Consider the following 21,484-nt stretch of genomic DNA (forward strand, 5'->3'; position numbering starts at 1 on the left):
GTCAAAAATTTGTCATGAAGTCAAATGATGAATCATAATGAAACATACAGTATGTGATGGACTACATATGACTGCAATTTAAAACAAAAAAGTAAGTAAAAGTAAAAAAAAAAAAAGTAAGATTTGGTTCAATGAGCTACTTGAATTCCTGGAGGCCTCACTGAGCTTGCACATTGACAGTAATATGATTGTTTTGACAGCTCCCTGGTGACCTTCGCCAGAGCGCAGGGAACAGCGTGTTTTGGCCTCAGCAGTGTTATTTGAAAGGAATATATTTACAGTTCACAATGGAAGTCTCCCAGGAGGCAGAAGGCTTATCAAGCACTGGATATCAATGGAGCTTGTATTGTTTAATACCTGAACCGCTTCAGACACGGGCTTACATCACGCATGATTTCAATAATGATTTGATTAACCCATCTGGACAAACTCTACAAACGGTAATCAAAAATAAATCCAGGGCAAGTCTCGCTTCACACTAACAAATACTGCAGTGACAAAGGCACATGATGCACAATGAGTTCCTTTCTAATGGTTTTTGTTCTGTTTTGTTTTCATACCCGAGCTCCTAATATTGCTAGAACCATGCCTCTGTGCAGCAGCCCAAAATCAATATTGAAAGAGCTGAATCTTCTTTAACAACAATGCAAAGCAGCAGCCGTGCTGGCACTTTCATGTTTTGCTGCACCACGGTGGATCTCATCCAGAAAGCGAAACAAGACTCTGCTCTGAGAAACTCATTGATACAACAGCAGTGGACCAAGTGGGGTCATGTAATCTCCCACTGTCTTTCTCTGGCTCAGTCTCAAAGGATGTGGGGGCAGTGCACAGGTGATGTGAATCCAGGAATAAGAGGGGGGGGGGGGGGGGGGGGCAGGAAATGAGATGGGAGGCTCGATGAATAACGCAGGCAGATGAATTTCTTGCAGTCTGAGTGAAAAACATTCTTTTGGCAGCACTAGAGATAGGCAGACAAATGATGCTTCGACAAAGTACATGCGAGGCCTTAGTGTCGCATTTGCGTCAAATAGGGCACAGCAATTCAAAATATGAAAATACAAAAGATGTCAGGAAACATTATTGCACAATCGACAACGCCAGGCACCTTCAGTAAAGGCATAATATGCAAATAGATAAAATCTGTCAAATGTGACTTCAGAGAACATTACAACACAAATCCAGTTATTATAGTAACAATTATGCATCGCATAAATTTACTGTATGTCAGGGCTCTACACTGTTCCCACTTTGCATGCACAAGTTTCATGATTTCATGATGGGATGTCTGAAAAACTAAAATTAAACCTAAACTAAAAGTATATATAAAAATATATATTGTATACAACTTCATATCTTCTAATGGATGAAATGTTTAAGCTTAGGATAAAAGTAAAAGTTTGGCTCTATCACATATATACACACAGTGGACCCCCGGGTTACAGCGTCCTTGGCTTACGTTTTTTTCATGTTGCGAGGGGAATACTGAGTTTTTCATCCACCCTTTTTGGTATTTTCCCCGCTTTGAAACAAAGATAACTGTCATGACCCTGGGGGGTTGGCTGTATTTGTGTTGTTTTGTCTCCATTTGCAGACGTTTTTAGGTAACTGCACTTATTGTCCGTCCCAGCAACGCGTCACTACAATGCTGGTCTGCTATTGGTCGGTATCTCCTCACGACGATGCTGGTCTGCTATTAGTCGGCCTCACTCATTTCAAAATGGCGGAATGGTAAAGCCTTGTTCTATCGCAAGTGGTTACAAAACCGTATTTATAGTGTATTTTACTGCTTAATTCAAACTTGAATGGGTTAGCCATGGGCCCCAAGATTGCTAGTGATTTTAAAGCGAGACAAAGATGATTTATATGGTAACAAAGCTGGAGATAATAAAGAAATACGAAGCTAGCCTAGCCTAGGCTACTCTTAATAGGGCATATGGGCATAACAGGCGACATAGAAAGGTAAAAACCATAGAAAGGTAAATAAATCCTTTCTGTCGTTTTTGTATGACGTTTTCTAATTGTTTACATGTATATTGTATATATGTAGCACTTGTTATACTATTTTGATGCCAATTTTTAATATGTATGTACAATTTTGACTTTTGATTTCCTGGGGTTTTAAACACATTAGCTATTTAACACGCGTTTGGATTGCCCGCCGCACGGCGAATTCGCCTTACGAGCCCTATAGCAAATTCGTTTTACGAGACCTACAGCAAATTCGTTTTACAAGCCCAACCGCGGAACGGATTAATCTTGTAACCTGTTACCTGGGGGGCCCAATGTACATATATACAGTGATCCCTCGTTTATTACGGGGTTATGTTCTAAAAATAGCACGCGCAAAGTAGACAGCTTTATTTTTGGGGGGATTATTTTACAATGCAATATACCAAATATTTTAAAGCCCAAAATTTATTTAAAACAATCATCTTAATATAATAATACAAGGTTGGAAACATTGTCACTCACGTATTTCACAGTCCCAGCTGTGCCGTTCCGATTTAGTGTCTGTTTCTACTGAAGGAGCAGAAGTCTTTCTCCGAGAGAAGAACATTACGAGTAGTTGATGGCGCGCTTTCTTTTTCTGAGTAAGAAGATTTTTATAAACGGATATGCCCAGACATCGAATTAAAGTGAAGCCTCTTATAACAATACACTTGAAATCTTAATTTATGACAAAAGAAATCTAGGTAAAAGTCAGATTTCCAAAGCTGTGCATTTCTCCGTTGCTGTCTGTGTGACTGCATTAGTGTGTGCGTTTGCTCTCGGCACGCCTACCAGTCATGTGATCGGCTCCCGGAGACCAAGATGTCAATCAATGTGCTTACTAGCACGTTCTTAACGTGTGCGCACACAGGCGATTACTGGACAAACACAGGAGAGATGAAAGCGAGCTTTTGGATCCGCTTGCCTTTTGTAATAAATTAACAAGTGAAAAACCAATACAGTACAGCGTTAATATTTTATTTCTAGACAACTGTAAAGCCCCAGAGCCAATCAGGATTCAGAGCACAATGCACTGTAAAAAATATCCACACTGTAAAAAAAGTGAAGCTGTGAAAGATGAACCGCGATAGAGCAAGGGATCGCTGCATATATTTCTAAAATGGATCCTGTCACACCTGGCACTCAGTAGAAAAGAAGAAAGCTGTCTTTTATCAAGGTATTAAACAATGTGTATTTCTTTTTTTTGTAAACCTGATTCAAAATGACTGCAAAGCTACAAGAATAGCTCTCATTCAGCTAAGGAATTTATTGTGCAATAGAATAAATCACATACAAAGTGTTCCTTCCTACATGCAAAATAAAAACCAAAGTAAAGAGCCACATTAATACAGGATATTTTATGTATACAAAAGGTGGTACAAGGCCTTCTTTCCAAATAGTGTTTTTGTCCCTTAGGACAGGCTGGTCTTTGAGTGTAATGACTCTCGGTGCACACCTCCTGAGACAAATTGCCACTGACCCCCACGGATTTTCCAGGGCGCACTCGATTCGAAATGGACTATTCAATTTCCCACAGGGAGCCCTGCCACTTCCTCACCATGCATCATTGAAAATGAAGCCACTTTGGGCTTTGCCTGATCACAATGTTGTACCAAGAGTCAACCCATACTAATAATCCTTGTATTAATGGCTAACATTAATTGGTGGATTATTGTACATCTCTCAGTGATCATCTCAACAAGACTTTGATGCTTATCAATAGGAAATAAATTGATTCTAAAAGAAACTACCCAGAAAGCTATGATATTGTGTATCATGTTTTGTAATGCGCTTGCACAAATTGATTGCATCTATTGTAAATTTTATTCATCATCACCTTTGGAACATCATGTAATGACATTATGAAACATGTTTTCAGTCTGTCGAAGCCAATGGCATGCCCCAGCATTCACACCATTCACATTACGAAACACTGGTCGTTTGCAAATCATCATCTGAAAAGTGACAAAAATTATGGGAGGAAATCATGATTAGGTGCTGAGAAAACATTATAAGAAGCACTAGTACTGCTTGCATTTTCTCACGTCACCCACTTTTATCTTAAAAAAAATGAAAAAAAAATGAACAAAAGTAAGTATTTCCTGTTATCTGTTGTATTTGTGTGAAATTGTCACTTTTATGTCCGTCTTTGCGTCCTTATTTGATGTTATTATATGTAAGAGAATTGCGGGATTTGACATTCATTAACGTTGAGATTTGTACTGTAATTGTTGGCCGCTAGAGGTCCTCATATATGTTCTTCGTGATAACAAATCCTCAGAACAACAATGGCACCAGACTTTTGAACTCACCAAAATCATCGAAAAACTATGAAACACTCATTTTATTTGTTAAAATGCATTTTTTAGGGAAAGGAGACATTGAAAAAAAGAAAATGCTTTTTGTTGCAAAAATGATTTGAGTGCCCCTTGTCAATGTGAAGCCAAACATCCCTTCGGTTATCTGTTAACGTAATGAGTTGCTGTTGATATCCACTTAGCTTTCATGGAGTGACATATACGATTTGTTGGTTTTGTTCTCTCAACTATTTCGTGCGTTCCTGTTGCATTGTTCATTTTGTGTGCTGACTTGTGGAGCTATGTTTTTTATTCGAACAATAAAATCAAATCAAATGGTATTTTCCAAAGGATAGGTGAATGCACATATGAAAACTGTGGAGTTTAGCTCAACCATAATGTTGTTGATGATTGCAAACACCACATTTTTTCAAAAGTAGTCATAATAATCATCATCATGATAGTAAAAATAATACACCTATTGTATAGTCGTTCCAATCATTCATTATTTCACTGTTTCTTTTTCCACCGTATACGGCTCAACTGTTTATATATGCTGAAAAAAAAACCACAATAGCTTTCATTGGTTCAATTTTTTCATTTTTATTTTTTTGTAGTTCAAATAATTTGAAATTGTTAGTTTGGTTTGTGTAAGAAAACCTTTGCATTTATATTTCTGGTTGAATGTATTTTTTTCTATATTGATCGAATTCAACTCACCAAATGTGAGGTACATAAAACTTGAGGTGGAGCTTTTACCTCATCTGACCATTATTACTGCACTTGAGGTGTGCCAAATGTTGACAATATTGGTAAGAAAATAAGTAAACCCTACATTTTGTTTAAATGTTGTTTCAATCTGTAATTTTTGCTTAAAACTACTGATTGGTCCAGAAACTCCGATGTATCAGAGCATGTGTCAAGCCAAAGAGCGAAACCCAGTGTCTGTGCAGTATGGCTTTAATAAAAAAATAAATAAATAAATAAATCACGTGATGGGTAGAGCCACTTGTATTGGATCATGTGGCCGATACAGCTGTTGTCTCACTCAACCACTACCTGCATTTGAGGCGACAAACTTTATCAAGAAGCGTTACTTGTCAATGTGTTGTTTTGATTTGTTCATAATCATCTTTTTATTTATTTATTTTTTCAAGCACCATACTTCCATGCATCAGGTGAGGCACTTCTAAAATTAGAGAAAGTAGTTGTTAGATTTTTTCTCTTTACTTATATGTTATACTTATATATGTATCTTTCCAATTTTTGGCTGCCTTTGTTGTTTTTAGGAACATCAGACAAATCATTACATTGTGAGAAACAAAAAATCATCCGAAAGACTGGAGATTTTCTCTTTGTATGTAAACGTGCACATTGAAAAGTATTATGAAGAGCTTCTCGCTATAAAGACATACATCCTACATAAGCAACATCAGTTCACAATTAGGATAATTTCATTTTCACAGACACATGTTCACGTTAGAGTATGTATTTACTGTATTTTTAAATATATTTTAAACTTAGATTAAAATAGAAATAATACAAAATAACAAAAACAATTTGATTTCTAATTTGTTTATTGGTTGGGTACAAATCAAGTAAGATCCACCCTCTTTTCTATTGATCAGCAAAATAACACAGTGCCAACACAGTATCAATACAATTTGCGTAATGTATCGATACACTTCAGCAGGCTTCATTGACTCATCACTACTTATGACCAAGTCTGTCTTTTACTGGACGTCCTTTTCAGATCTTGAATATGACGTCTAAAAACGACCAGTCGCTGGCAGCGACATGACCTGAATGTAATAGGCTGCCACATAAGGTAGGCTTATATATTTCTCCCGGAAAAACCAGAAAGGCATCGTGAATTGATGTTCAATTATGGCAGTAAAATCCTGTGTCTTGTGTGATGCTTGTGTTATTGTGTGCGTGTACAGTTACACTTAATTTGGCTGTCATGTAGTTTGGTTTGAAGGAACTTAAACAAAGCTAAGGCAGGTAACCTTGCTCCATGTGTTTCTGGACAGCAATTATTATCATGTTTGGCAGTGAACAACATACCAGACTGGCATATACAGTGAGCAACAACCTCAATGAATTATGGATGTGTGTGTGTGAATGTCTTTTGTCAGAAAACATGATTGCTAATACCGTAATTCCCCAAATGTAAGACACATTTTTTTTTAAAACCAAAAGTATGGGTGCGTCTTATGAACGGTAACTTAATTTTTTTTTTTTTTTTTTTTAATTGACACCATTCGTGGAAGATTAATGTATCAGTCACATTGGCCAAGTTTTGACGTACTTTTTTTATTGACTGTATACATACGTCCAATAATTACCATAATGGGACGAGCTACAGGAGTGGGAAGTCAGTTGGCTGTTAGCAAGTGCCTTGTTGCAGCTAACAACAGCTCGTGTTAGCTGAGGTTGTTACGGTATTATTTTCAACAAAATAAGCAAGCAGACTGAACCACCGGCCGAGTCCATCTTTGTTCACACACAGGAATATTACTAAAACAGAGAGGGTCATATAAAAGTTATGATGTTTCCATCCGATTCAATTAAGAAAGAGTGTATCTGTTAGAGTACAAGGAAAGGTATTCCATTTGATTTGTTTATTAATTGCAGTCTTTTGGCTTATATACACAATCATAAACTTGGTGAAGCACGGATGCTGCTCAACTTTGGGTATTTACGGTAGTGTGAAGTCAAACCGCATGGAAACGCAAGAGCTTCCAGCGCATTCAACATTACACTGGCAAGGCTTTCGCTGTCCACTCACAAGGTGGGAAACCTGAAACACGCTTAACTTAATGTGCAACAAATATATACCTTACGGATATGAACACAAGAAAATATTAAGTGTTTACAAAAGATGAGATTAATTTTGTTTTGCGATAGTTTTTACATTGTTGCCAAAGTGTTGCTGCATCTTATATACGGTGACATCGAAAAGACCACTATTTAACCCCGAATTAGAGGGTGTGTCCTACACACAGGTGTGTCTTGTATTTGGGGTAATAGTACTTTTTTAACCACCACAAGTGGTCTAAGTTTAAAACTGTAGCTGTCATGTATCCAGAAGTCAGAAGAGATGTTTAGCTTTTAGTTTGTTTTTCCTGACTGAACTTTCACTTTATTTCAGGCCAGTTCTTGACTGCCTTCTAAAGGTCAACACTATTTTAAGTGATAAAATTGTTTGAAATATTAAAACATTGTAAAATATCCCGTGGATACTTTATTCAAGTATATGCAGTAATGAAAGAAGTTGTATAACTAGACATATTGCCCCTTTTTAACAATCAAATATATTATTTTTTAATTAATTTAATTTGATTGGCGATCTGATCGGCCCCAAAAATCCTGAATGAGTAAAGTTTAATATGATGTATACGTTAAGACTGCACCCAAATGTGTTTTTTGTTGTTGTTGTTGTTTAATTTTTGGTTGTTTTTTGCTGGTTGTTTTGTATTGTTGAGATTGTGACGGATCAGTCAGTCTCAATATTTTCCAGTGTAGTAATAATAGAGTGAAGGAAATGTTTCCATTAACTCTGAAAAATTGTAAAACTGTCTCACATCCTAATGTGACCAAGACGATGATGTGCATTTATTGGGAGACAATAGGAAGAAGGATCAGCAGTCAATGAGGCCTGTCATTAATTCGTCAAAATATAAAACGCGTTAGGATGCCGTTGTTGTTGATAAACCACGTATATTTATCCTTGTCAGTACCCCGGGTCCAATTTAAGTAGAGATGGTGGACTTTTAGATCCAGGTGTAAATTCTTTTAAATCCTGGCTAAAACTATGATTTTTTTTTTTAATCCTTATGATTGCGGTATTTCAAACATTTCTAAACCAGCTTCACACGTGGTAATTTTTTTAAACCTCTTTTAAGTACTTGCATTTCATTTCTAAACGTGTCTTTTTAACAATTTTAAAAGGCTGCTTTTGTTTTATCTTATAGTCTGCTAAATATTGTTGGATGCTTTGAAATGTTTTTAGGCATCGTCTTTGCTTATGTGAAACACATTGAGCTGCCTTGTGTATGAAATATTCTATTTGAATAACGCCACCATGCCATCAGAGGACCAGGAAGTGGCCTTGTCCATTCTAAATTTCATCCTCTTCTAATGGCAGGTTGAAAAATACAGTTTTTCATCCACGTAATCTCAGAGAGGCATCGATCAACAGTATTGATCTCAAGTAGATCTTCCACTCTGCTTGAGAGCCAGTAGAGCTTTGTCTACATGGATCCCGGCACCCCCACCCTCTCGCCCCAGTTCGGCATTTTCTTTCGCTCTTTCTTTAGCCTGAAAAAAATTGATATGTCTATCATCTTTTACTGGAAGTTTCACAAAGGAGACACTGCTCTTGGAATAAAGATAATTTGAAGCAGTATACAATGGTGTTGAATGGTGCCAATAATGGCATGTTGCCAGAATAATGATAGCATTCATCAGGAAAACATGGCTACCGAGTGCAATTTTATATAGTTTAATGATTATACTGATGAATGTTCATTGGTCGCTGTAGTTTGATCTCAAGCCTATTTTATTGTTGGAATCAAATTAACATTTTGGATGTATGTTGGTATTGTTATTCTGGGAATATGTGCAATACAGGGAAAAAAAACATTCTTTTTTTTTTTTTTTTAGTCTGATACATGGATTCCAACTATCTCCCGTATTGCGATACTTGAATTGATACTTTACTGTGCCACGATGACAAACATGTGCTGGTCAACTGTGAAGCTAGAGAAACATTAAAAAACAACGACGTGTCTTCTGTAAGTTCTCCTGTTGCTTTATAATAAATCAACAATGTTTCATAGTTTTTCCTTACAAATGTAATTTCTTTTTGCTTACTTTTAAAAAGGCAGCATGCATAAGCGCACATGCGAAAGCCTTCATTTGATGCAATGCATAACAACACAGGGATTCTGGGTAAAAAAATTCAAAAGGGAATTGATGGCTATGCGGGAAGAAATTGAGTTTGTTCCCATGGACACTCTCTGGCTGTATGGCACCCAAAAATTCATTTTTCATTGTAGTCAGGGTGGCCACTTGGTCTCTAGTGTTATTAAATGTGAATGTGTCCTCTCAATGGATCAACACTGTCAGAGATCAGCGCTCACTCTCATGAAAGGGAGGCTGGTCTTTATTTAAGTAATACAATCAATTTCTCAAGTGATCATTTATTTAAAACGAGTACACTCACACTGTACGTGTTTGTTACCTACTACGAAAACAGAGAAAGTGTAATCCTTTGAGATGGTCAATGGAGCTGAAAGGATTTTGCTGTCAGTCTCCCTGGTTTCATGTGAAGCTACAAAGGCAACATCTGTTGTTGATTCAATGTGTTCTGATACCTGTCACAAAGAGATACCCGACACGTCCACTAAAGTTATACTTAGACGTGCTGCTCCATGCTGTTGGAAAAACAGCTTGTTGTGGCCCAAATACTAGACTTGGTTGCAGTCATTATGACTGGTTGAGGACAATATTATTGTCTTTTTTTTAAATAGTTTTGTATATAATATGTATTAATTTATGTATTTACCTACGTATTTACTTACATACTAACTTAGTTAATTAACAGCTCAGGAAATTATTTGGAAGCCTTTTCCTCTGTGAATGAAATATCTTCAGCCTTGTGCCCTCTTACCAGAGTATTTTGAATTTAAAGGAAAAAAAAAAAACATTAAAACTGAATTAATGTCATGCATGTCTGATTTATTAAAATGTGGTACTATATATGAAATAGTATCTCTAGGCGGATTTTATTCAGCCGCCCCAGAGAATAAATTGTGGTTGTGTAACATCTGTTTTAGTTTTGGAATGTATGCAAGAAAGTTGTCTCAACAGGTACATCCATATATAATCTAAAAAACAAACAAATGGCATGTAACGTTTTGCAAAGGAGTCACTATAACCCAATTTAAAAATAAGTTCTAACTGCTGATAATTGCAGAAGCCCTTTTCTTGATATCACCTGCTTTCATGTACCACAAGAGGTTGTTGTACCCTTATTTGATAACTGCCGATTTATTAGTCAATTTGAAAAATATACTGTATATATTTTTGTAGTGTGGGAAATGCATTCTGTATGCTCTGAATTCCAAAATATTAAGAGTAGACATAATTATCACAACAATTACAACAACAAAAATAATAATACGAATAATAATAACAACAACAATAATAATAATAGTTGAATAAACAAAGTAACTGCTAGTCAATGTTGGTTTGTTTTACTTGATGAACTGTATATTTGACTGAATTAGTTACATTTGAAATTAACTACATTTGAATATTTAAAAAGTGTTGCCCAACGTTTGTTTTTACAGTATTGGTTTTTTTTTTCTATTCTTCCACATTGTGAAACAATCAGCTCCTGACATGACCTTAATTTGACCTATGTTGCATCATAAAACAATCAGATGTCTCACCAAAACGGTAGGAAAATGAGATACAACTAACAAGAGCACATTGACACCAATTTCTCAACCAGTTCATGACAATCTAGAAAATTAAACTGCAAAATGAAAAAGTCTCCATATGCTCAAGCAACATAATTCAGGTAATTGTTTGATATTGAATGAGGATTTAATGCACTCTTACTGGCTTGTGTGCACAAACTGGGATTTAAGTATTAAACATCCATTTAATTTGTCATGTGTAAACATATTAAGAAAATAATCTGCTGTCCTACTTCATAGCAAATCATAAGGAAAAAAACATTTGCTTAAAAAGTATACTAATTCAGAAAGAGCCCAGTTATACCTGCAAGCTTGGATGTACAGCCTGCAGTTCAGCTTAAGCTGCACATGGCTGTTTATTGTGGTGATGGGAATTAAATACCGGGGATTTGTGTACAAGCACTATTATCATTCCCTAGTGCTTTCCCTAGTTAGATGTCAGAGAAAAGGTTTTAAGGTTTTAATGCCAAACACATTAACTAGCCTATTCTCAGAGAAGCAAACCAAAGGTAAACCCAGTAAGTGGTTAAAAGAAGTAGATTTACTTTTTGGTATATTTACTTGATCGTGCATCCTATTTTTACATTCAATATTCCAACCCTTCATCACTTCTGGTTTTAATACGCAAATGAGGATATAGTGTATAAGTGTGGGACCGAACATTACATAACTGGACTGCGTGGGTTTTCACCACAGGGGGGCAACTAACCAAAGCCTGTATTAGCGGCAAAGTGCTGTGCATGTCAGGTTTGTGCCGCATCAGCACTGTCTTCTTCCTGCGGCTTCCCGTCTGTCACTTCCGAAGCTGTTGTCTGTTTGGTGCATAAATACATTCTGTGGACACATACTATAAATGTCACGTTTCTATGGCCCTACTACATGATACTTTATACTTTCCACTGTGTAATATGTGCATATAAATTACATTTGGTATACTGGCGATTTAATTCCCTATTAAATGTGAGTTTTGTGGTACTGATATTTCTAACCGAAGTAAAATGCCTTGTTTGCAGAGACTGCACCTCTTATTGTGTGACTGCCTTGCCCCCTTCATGATGTTGTTCAATGCCGACGGGCCACAAAACATGCAGCCATCATCTTGACCGCTCATCCTCACGAGGCTCGCGGCTGATGGACAGTGTGAATAACGGGGCCTAAACAGGTGTTTTTCTGATATTAAAATGCAAAACGGTGTCAATACACGGCTCTCACTAACACGTCTTCTTCCCTTTTTCATGACACTTCAGCATTTTCTATATTAAAATGCTGTAACTAATACATGAAATGTTACTCTTTATCTGGCTGACTCGGCGTAAAATCTTGCATCCTCAACTCCGGAACCAAAACAAAGTTGAGAGACGTGGATAAGGTTGGCATGTTTTTTTCTCTTGTACAGGTGGTGCACGGAGGTGTAGGGTAGGTACAAACTGCTCTTGTCGTCATAAGCGCACTTCAAGCCATTTTCAACTGCATGCCGATGTGAGAGTGGGAAGATAACACGTTGGGAGTATTTTGGGTGTGAAATCAACATTGGTACATTGGTCCAAAAAGTTGACTTTTGCCGTTATGGCCTCTTTAAGTACAAACCCGGTATATGGTGCCAAAAAATCAATACAATGAATGGCCATTTGACATTGTACTGCATCTAATGAGTCACACGATGGGCGTTATTTGTCACCATCAGTGGCAAACAGTAAAAACTCAATTGCAATGAATCACACAATTAGGTTGAGAAGAGGTTCGACATTATCCAATATGACTTGTTTCAATGTTACTCATCACTATGTTGAATGCAGTCCAGTAACATCTATAACTAAGTCGTATAAGTCCAACTCATAACAATCAGCTTTAATTTCATTTTACTATATGGAGCTATAATTCTCCTGCATCAAAATGACATTGCCCACAATAAGTGTTTGATGATATGACAAATGATGCGTAGCTGTAGAATCATTGCCTTTTCTACATTGTGAGTGATTTCTTGTGACGTGGTAATAATTTTTTTAAAATCTCGTAAGTCATACAAAAACTTAAAAACAAATGTTTTAAACATTTCATACTACATTAGTAGTTAACATTTAAGTTTACAGAGTGTGTATTATTGAGTGGTTCAGATAATCCTTATTAAATTCTCAGATTTTACTCTGAACATTGCTAGTAAAATTAACATGTGTCTGATGATGAAGTAATGTGGAACTATGCATATAGTTAATTTTGAAATACAAGATCAAGATCATTCCAAAATTTGAGGTTCCATTCTACTGTTATTTTCAGATTTTCATCATTGTGCATCTGAATATCCTTCCACTCTAATTTGATAAGCAACATACTTGGACGTGCAGAGCCTTAGGCAGACATGAGATCAATTACAGAAATGGCACTTACCTTGGAAAATGGAAATGTCAATTTGTATTCACGTAAGCAATCTAAAACAGCATCTTGGATTTTTGTGTATTTCTTAACACAATCATAGATGAGGCAGCTTAGCTGAAAGCAACTTACATTTAAATATTTACAGTGAGATGTTGACACTTACCTGCTCAGAATCTGCTATGTAAGATGTAACATTAAACAAAATAGTAGTGTTTGCAAGACTACTAAGCTAGAGCAAGCAATAAGCAAATGGAACAATGACATATGAAAGCAACACAAATATGTATCTTCTTTGACTTGAGAATGTGCACTGTCCAATTATTAACCACAACTTGCTAGATTGTGCTTGGTTTAACACAAAAACAAGGAAAAAAGCTTTACCTTGTATGCTGAGTAGGGACCTTAGAAGCCAAGTTTCCCCTCTCTGCCCTGAGGAGGAGAGTCAAAACGGCAAAGATCAGACGTCCACTTACCCCACAGGGAGAAGAGGTGAGGATCACAGCCAGGATGAGAGGCCCACACTATTATGCTCATGCCTCACACAACCCAAAACCCGTGATTTCAACCACCAACAGGACTATGTTCTTTTGCCTGTCATTGTTGTCTTCGCATGCAGCAAGCAGGCAACAGATTGGATGTGTGATTGGACGTGTGAAGCAAAAGCTGCACCTACCTTGAAGACAGCTATTTAAACCTGTTGCTGACCTCAACTACATTAACGGGTATGCAAATGCCGCCTGGTAATGAATCGAGAAAACAAAGTGGGGAGAAGTACCTTTGATTTTACCTATGAGTTTTGATGAGATGGTCCGGAAAGAAAGCAAGTTCCAGTCACGGAAAAAGGAGAACAAAAGGAGAGGAGGAGACTCCAATAAATGCAATGTTGGTTAAGGAAAATGAAAACCAACAAGGAGGTTTGATGTTTGCAAAATCTGTATTTGCAAATAGAGATGAAAGTGGAACCAAAAATGGAAAACAAGATGGTTGCATGAACTGTGGTTGAATGATAAGGAGGAGTTTAAATGGCAGAAACCACTAAATTGCAGCCATTACAATGCATGCATTATATTTTGAAGATGGCCTCCTTTCATTACAGTAACCAATTTAAATTTAGAATGAAGTTAACTAAAAACAGAATGGAGACAAATGTCCGAACCGGAGTGTTCATAATACGGGGCCTATACCCTTGGAGGATCTTTATCAACGAGGTCATTTTACTGGAGGACCACATTAGTTTTGCACTGGGGTCAAACACACACATTTCAGAACAGAATGACAGCATTGGGGGCAATGGAGGAAAGGCAGGAAAAATGGAACAGTGCTCATACCTTGGTCGCCCATCATCAGGTGTGCCAGACCTTCAAAAGGAAAACAAGAGCACAGTCAGCAGAGAACAAGGGATCATGGGAAGTTGTGTAAGAAAAAAAAAAAACAGACACAAAGGCATCTCTTTTCACAGTAGATGTCTGTGTTACTGGAAGGGATGGGATAAGGAATAGCCGGAAGGAGAAGAAAAGGAGGGTGTACACACACAGGGTCAAGCCTGATGAGGATTCACAGTTGGAATGCGTCATCGGCTACTTACTCATTCAGACATCTTCATTCATGTTTCATCGTATCCGAGATTTAAAATGCACAGTTTCATCCGGAGTGAACAAGTCCCCCACCATGACTTTAACTGAGTCATCCGTGTATCATATTGACACAAAATCAATTTAAACGTGCTTGCCACAAGCCAGTTAAATTGGATAATAGAACACCACATTCATTTCAATCACAAAAGCACTACGACCGTGATGTTTCAAATACAGAACTATACAACCCCAAATATTGGCCTTCAATGAACAGATTCCTCTCACAAATTTATGGTCCACAAATTATAGCCTTACCTCAAAGAGAATAATCTTTTTTTCCTATTATTTGTCTATACACATTTATTAAAATATGGCATTAACTGAATTATTAACCTGTAACTGAGCGTGCTTGGTTGAAATATAATACTTCATAGAGCGTGTTAAATTAATCTGGAGTTCAGAATCAAATAAGATACAATGAAGAAATACTGAAGAAAATGTACCAGGGCTGAATGCACAAAATTTTAATCTGAACGGACATTGATTGCTGGAAAATAAACATGCAGGCACACAACATTGCAGCGTGATCCCTCTCATTTTATTGCAAGACTCAGACTTCACTTCTACAAAAGAAAAAAAAAATAATAATAATAATATTGCCTGTGCATTTCTTGATCCAAGTCAAGTCTTCTTTAGTATTATAAAATTGAGCCCTGCTCACAATATAGTATAGAATTAAATAAAATTAAATTCGGTATAGAATTCTGTCATGTAAAAGAGCAAAATGAGGATAATAATAATAACAGCAAAAAATAATCATATTCATCCGTGGATGGATAAAAAGTAGTTCAAGATGTACCCGGCCTACTCCCCAAAGACAGATGAGATGGGCTCCAGCACACCCACAACCTTTATGAAGATAAGCGAGTACAAGTGGTCAAGATAATGAACGGATTGCTAATAATAATAATAATAATATTAATTTAAAAAAATGTTCAATAAAACAACACTTTTGACCGACTGGTTACATGTCTGTCATTTCTACAGTAGGCTATTGAAGTGTCAGCCAATTGTGTACGTGGCAAAAATATTGAAGACTTTCAAACTCAATATTGTCTCTACTACAATGAGTGGGTACAAAGTAAATGCCACCATTCAAACCAAATTTTGGAAAAAGTATGAAATTAGATGTCTTTTGGTATATGTGACAATCAAATGACAGGATGTTTCCAATCAACTTTGTCCTGTATAATCCCTAAATATTTTCTCTCGGATATAGCGGAATGAATAAACCTTTGAAACCTTACTGGGGGCCATAATCACAAACTCATCATCCACTTACCATTTCAACAACACTAACGCAGCAGTTGCCTGCATCAAACCATTTGCTAACATTAACGTTAGAGTCCATCAACCATGGTCTTCACATTTGCACAGCCGCTTTAGCAAGAGCTGAAAGCTTGGATAATACCCACCTTCAGTATATTTATCTTCTGGAAGCACGGACAGGCAAAGAGAAAGAAAGGAAGACATTCATTAAGCAGCATGCAGACGAGGACTGGCCATTGCATGTTAGCATGCAAGGCATTGAAAAATCACATGCAAGTGAGCTAATATACCCCGATATTTAATTTTGTTTACCCTTCTTGTCCTTACTTATATATTGTAATACACAGCAAGGTTGCACACTGGGGTAGCCATCCTTATTAGTTCATCTGATGTAAAAGTGTTACATTCTCTCAAACATTTTAGAGGCTGATAAAACATCCAGCAACACTGCTAAACGACTTTATAAAAAAAGGCTATGAGGCATAATGCTCGGGGGCCACAAAGCACATCTTGAGACTTACTCATTGTGTTATGTAGGGCACTTAAATTCATTTATTTAAGCATGAAGGACTTCAAACATTATTTAATTCACAGCGCTAAATATATATTTTTCGTAATAAGAAGCTACTCTAGAATACCGGTAATGAAATGCATTGCAGAAATAAGACCGCCGATAAATATGTTTGTGATAAATGAATCCACTGTGTCAGAGCAGGCATTTGTGAGCAAGTGTGATTGGGATGATTTGCTCTTGAAAACATTGTACACAGGCAGTTCTCTGCAAATGCAAATGCTTAATTCTATTTTTGGAGTGAGTGATGTGTGAAAGTGAGGGGAAAAATCATGTGGCACAGTAATGAAGGAGTCCAACAAAAAAAAGAGATACTATATGCATGCTTAATTACATTTTGGGTAGCTGGATTGCATGCAAAATGAGATGCTTAAGGCCCATAGACTGCCTATGAAAAAAAGCAAAAGTCAGTCAGTCATGAAGATTTTTCTTCAACGTGGCTTGAACACCATACCAAACTTTTGTTTGTTTGTGAGAGACTCATTATTTGGTTCCTTTTCACAAAATTTCTGTACACAGTAACGCATGCAATGTCTGATTAACTTTAATTAAAAGAAATCAGTCTTATTAGAAACACTGTGGAAACGTAGCAAAAACCAAATTAAATTCCAAAAACTAATTCCTACCTTTTTAAAATGCTTTGTTGCCCAAATTCAAACGATCGTTTGACCCAAAAACTTACCATCAACATTGGTTTCCCCTCAGACACCATGCACAAAAATATTCAGATCACAGCTTTGTGAACAAACTTGCAAAACAGTGGTACACACAACTGTGTCCATGCCTCGTTTTTATTTTTATATTTATATTTTATATTTTTTGCTAACAAATTTTACAAGCAAAACTGTAACTTGGTGGAATGGTACGTTTTAACCGGTCATCCGAATGCAATCTGAATATTTGTTCACAAAGCTTGATGATGAAAAGACTTTGAAAATGCAACCAAGCAAAGCATGACGATGACATTTGTAAGGCAGAAAAGAAAGAATAGGATGATTTAAAGAGAACAAAGAAAAAACATTGATGCCTTCACTTCACACTATTTTTATAAGGCTGGGCCTTATAAAGTATATTTCACATAGTCACCAAAAGATTTATGTTTATATTTGGATATGCACCAAAATTTGAATATTTTCTGAATTATGTGAATCTTTTTGTAGTATTCAAACACTAATTTTACAAACTGGCTACATATTTTACTAGCTCAGTATTTCCTAATACGCATTTTTACTTCATGATGTCAGTCTTGTTGGCTTTGTTTTTTTTGTTTGTTTTTTAATATGGACACAAACAACTTAGGTCACATCTTTATGTTTTGGCGGGAAAGAAATTTGAAAAATTGTGGGAAATATGCCACAAAAATTGAACAGATGATCTTTAAATGCCGCAGTCAGGATGTCATAGTGCATTCTACAGAAAAGAAGCTTTAGCTGAACAACAGTATTAAAATAAGCAAGACCTATAACTATACCTATCGTTTTCTCTTTCTCTCGCTCTCTTGCGTTCTCACTCTCTTTCTCTCACACACACACACACACATAGTCAGCCGCCACACACTTTCTTTCACAAATGTACCCAGCTGGTTACATTCTAATCCAGAGACGTAAATCCATTTAATCCCCTTGTCAAAGTGATCCTAGTGCTATTGTGCCGGTAACACTACACCAAAATGCACTCTGCTGTCTATCACACACAATCGTTATCTTGGGCTGCTGATCATTTTCTAACGGAAACTCTTAATGTGTGTGCAATAATTACATTACAAAGTCAAGGCACCGCTTTACTGAAAGAAACATCTGGTAAGTGATGACAGAAAACAAATTATGTAAATTGTTTGTTTGTTCTGCCCCATTGCTCTTCATGACAAACATCCAAACTCAAAAGTATTGGGACACCATGCAAAATCTTTTGGGTTACAGTGAGAGAAATTACAAGAATTTTTTTGTTGCTCTCCACTTTATTGATGTGTTGAGGGGAATATTTGTTTGTTTTTTTTGTAAGAATTCAACTAATATCTTTGTCTTACAGTTTGTGTGCTCTCGAAAACCAGTGACACCCGGGATCACTAAAATCATTTCCTTAATACGGTAATGACACTCGCTGCTTTGAAACGAGCCTGCATAATGACTTAACTGCACCCTGAGGGCTTTTAGTCCATACCTGGAATAGTGAAATTGGAATCAGAATTGAAGAGTCAAAGACAGATTCATAAAATGTTTGCAAGGATTTTGCATGGCACTAAACAGGAAAAAATCAGGTAAATATATAGCAATTTATTTTACAAAGTACTCATCGCTCAAGGAAAAGCCAAGCAAAATGTGTCAGGAAGCACCGGTGGTATTTGTGCATATTTAAATGACCTAATATGCATATATTTGGTGGAAGGAATGTCGACTTCAATGCAAATGAGCCTCATCGATAGACAATGTCTAATCCACCGACGCAAATCGAATAGCATAATATATATATATATATATATATATATATATATATATATATATATATATATATATATTGATTTGAATGAGAGGTCTTTCACTCCTCAGTGAAATTTACGTTAAACAAGAGGATTGCAATGGGGCATTTAAAAAGCTTTGTGAAAATTATGTAAAAAAGAAAACAAAAAAAAAACACCAGCGGTTCATGACAGAAAGCAAAATAATTGCATCAATATTGATTTGCATGAGAGGTCTCCAGCCGCAGCTGGGAGCGGCGTTTAACAGAAGACTGTGATGACGGCTTTACGTGGCCATCCAGAGAGCTTTGGCGCTTGAGGACAAGGAGTCGTTGAATTGGGTGATGTGGTCAAATGAATGAGACTGAGTTCTCCTTCCAGAATGAATTAGTGCTGTGTTCGAAATCACAATCACACTGTTTAATTCATTGTACATATGAAACTGTAAAAATTATTCAATGTTATGTAAAAGACCAAATGTTTTGACTGTATGTTATGCATTTCCACTGTGGTGGCGGCCATTGTGGCAGGTGGTTGCCACATTTTTCCTCCATACATGAAAATGTGTGGGGCTGTATAAAATTTTTTGACGTTGCAATGTCATGCATGTAATCGTCGCAAAAACAGAGGGCGAGAGGAAATGTTACGTCGGTATCTCACATGTTGCGAGAGGCTTACACAATTCAGTTGATTCCGCTCAGCTCTTATAATGGAAACTCAGAAGTGTTGTGGTGGGGTGCCCAGTCAAGTTGGGTGGGGTTGTGTGGGGCTGTTTCAGGCTAATGGAAAAGCGGTAGCAGAGAGACTGAACAAAAAACGTTTGATCATCAGTGTCTGAAAGATGTTTCATTTTGAAATATATATATGTGCCTCTATAAAAACACTCATATCTAACGCTTGATACAGAAAAAGTGTCCACAAGCTAGCAAAATGGAGTTGAAAAAAGATCAATTAATTGATTAAGTTTAATGTCTGCTCCTGCTCTTACCAAATAGGAACTGATATCATTCATTGAATGATTCAACTAAACTATGTTAAATCATGTTAAATATTCTATTTGCTTATCTAAAGAATAGCTTTAATTTCTAAATAGCCTCAAACGAAAGCATTTCCGTCATGCTGCTATTCTTTTTATAAAAGCAGATCAGCTTGAACAAATGCTAAAAGAAAACACTAAAGCAGCAATTGTTTCAAAATAACGTTCATTATTGCAACTCTCAGTTAATACTGACAGAGATCGGATCGGAGCAAATGTGCATGTTTGGTTCATTACGTGCAATGATGGGCAAATGTAGCAAATGAGGGCGGAGATGGGAAGGGGTTATTTCGACATGCAGAAAACAATCCTATGAATAGTCAGACTATCATATTGATTGCAGATTTTGCCTTAATACATGACATTGTGAGGGCTATAGTCTAATTTTATGATGACTGATGACATTTGTACTTTAGGCCTTACTGCGATGATTACATACTCATATTTTATTTTACTTTGGATTTTGTCTTAGATTGACAGAATAATATCCTGCTGAATATTAATGATTTATAGATGCAGAATTGTGCCTCCTTTAACTTCCTGCATGTTGGCAATGGGCTGTATGAAGTGTAACGCAGAATGCGTTCATTACACTTACATAAAACAACAACATGGGAGATTAGGAATGATGGATAAATCTAATACATCCTTCGCATGAACCCAGATGGGACAAGGACTCTTGTTTGAATTATTAGGAACTACAAATCAGACACGTCCTCACCATAAAAGAATGGAAAAGAGCACTAGGCAACAAAGCCCATTCACAGATCAAGGAAAAAAAAGGTATTTGAATTAATGGCCCAGGAATTTCTGAGACGTGTGTAGAGCATATCAGCCTTCAAATAAAGGCCCAAACTCATGAGTAATAGGTTTAAGGGTCCTATTTTTGTAGAGAGTACACAATGCACCCGGCGCAAAAACGCAAAAACATATCTTGATTTTTTTTTTTTTTTTTTTTTGGGGTGGGTTACTGTGAAATTATACATAGCTGTGCCATGTTGGGCATTCCAATGTTATTTATACATATCTCTGTCATCAGTGGCTCTTAACCTTTTTCAAGGTTGTACCCTGTGTATTTTTTTTTTTTTTTTTTGTCAGCCGAATTTTCCCTAACCAGCACAAAGTATTTTTTGTTGAGAAAAGAAGACCGAAAACGGAGAGCTTTACCATCTGTGTCTGACTAGTTTAGTCGGTAAATCCAGAAGATAGATCGTGTAACATCATCTGTTTTATTTCTGCCTCGTCTACTGGACAATCGTGTCTTTATTTAATTGCATTTGTGTAAAACTAAAAGGGTCAATTCAAATTTTTGGAGCTTGTAACCAAAACACTTTGAGTCAACCCTAGCAGCCCTGTCTGATGAGAGAAA

The 21,484-nt window shown here is 36.6% G+C and overlaps 1 protein-coding gene across 19 annotated transcripts in view; it reads right to left on the bottom strand.

The window, feature by feature from the left end:
* Positions 1 to 21,484, bottom strand: part of LOC148420331 (neurexin-1a-like) — a 231,673-nt gene that overhangs the window by 194,652 nt on the left and 15,537 nt on the right. For 9 of the 19 annotated variants that reach the window (XR_015866291.1, XM_088420620.1, XM_088420614.1 and 6 more), the window contains exons 3-5: positions 16,200 to 16,217; positions 14,479 to 14,508; positions 13,532 to 13,579 (exon numbers count right to left, since the gene is read on the bottom strand). Coding sequence is in view for 18 of the 19 variants with exons in the window: in XM_088420620.1 (XP_088276746.1) it covers positions 13,532 to 13,579; positions 14,479 to 14,508; positions 16,200 to 16,217 (96 nt within the window). In the remaining variant the exon portion in view is untranslated. The remainder of the gene's footprint in view (positions 1 to 13,531; positions 13,580 to 14,478; positions 14,509 to 16,199; positions 16,218 to 21,484) is intronic. The other 10 variants (XM_088420626.1, XM_088420628.1, XM_088420622.1 and 7 more) reach the window with 5 other exon arrangements.

This window comes from Hippichthys cyanospilos, chromosome 8 (assembly GCF_059441005.1).
Source record: "Hippichthys cyanospilos isolate Australia breed blue-spotted pipefish chromosome 8, RoL_Hcya_1.0, whole genome shotgun sequence".
NCBI lineage: Eukaryota > Metazoa > Chordata > Actinopteri > Syngnathiformes > Syngnathidae > Hippichthys > Hippichthys cyanospilos.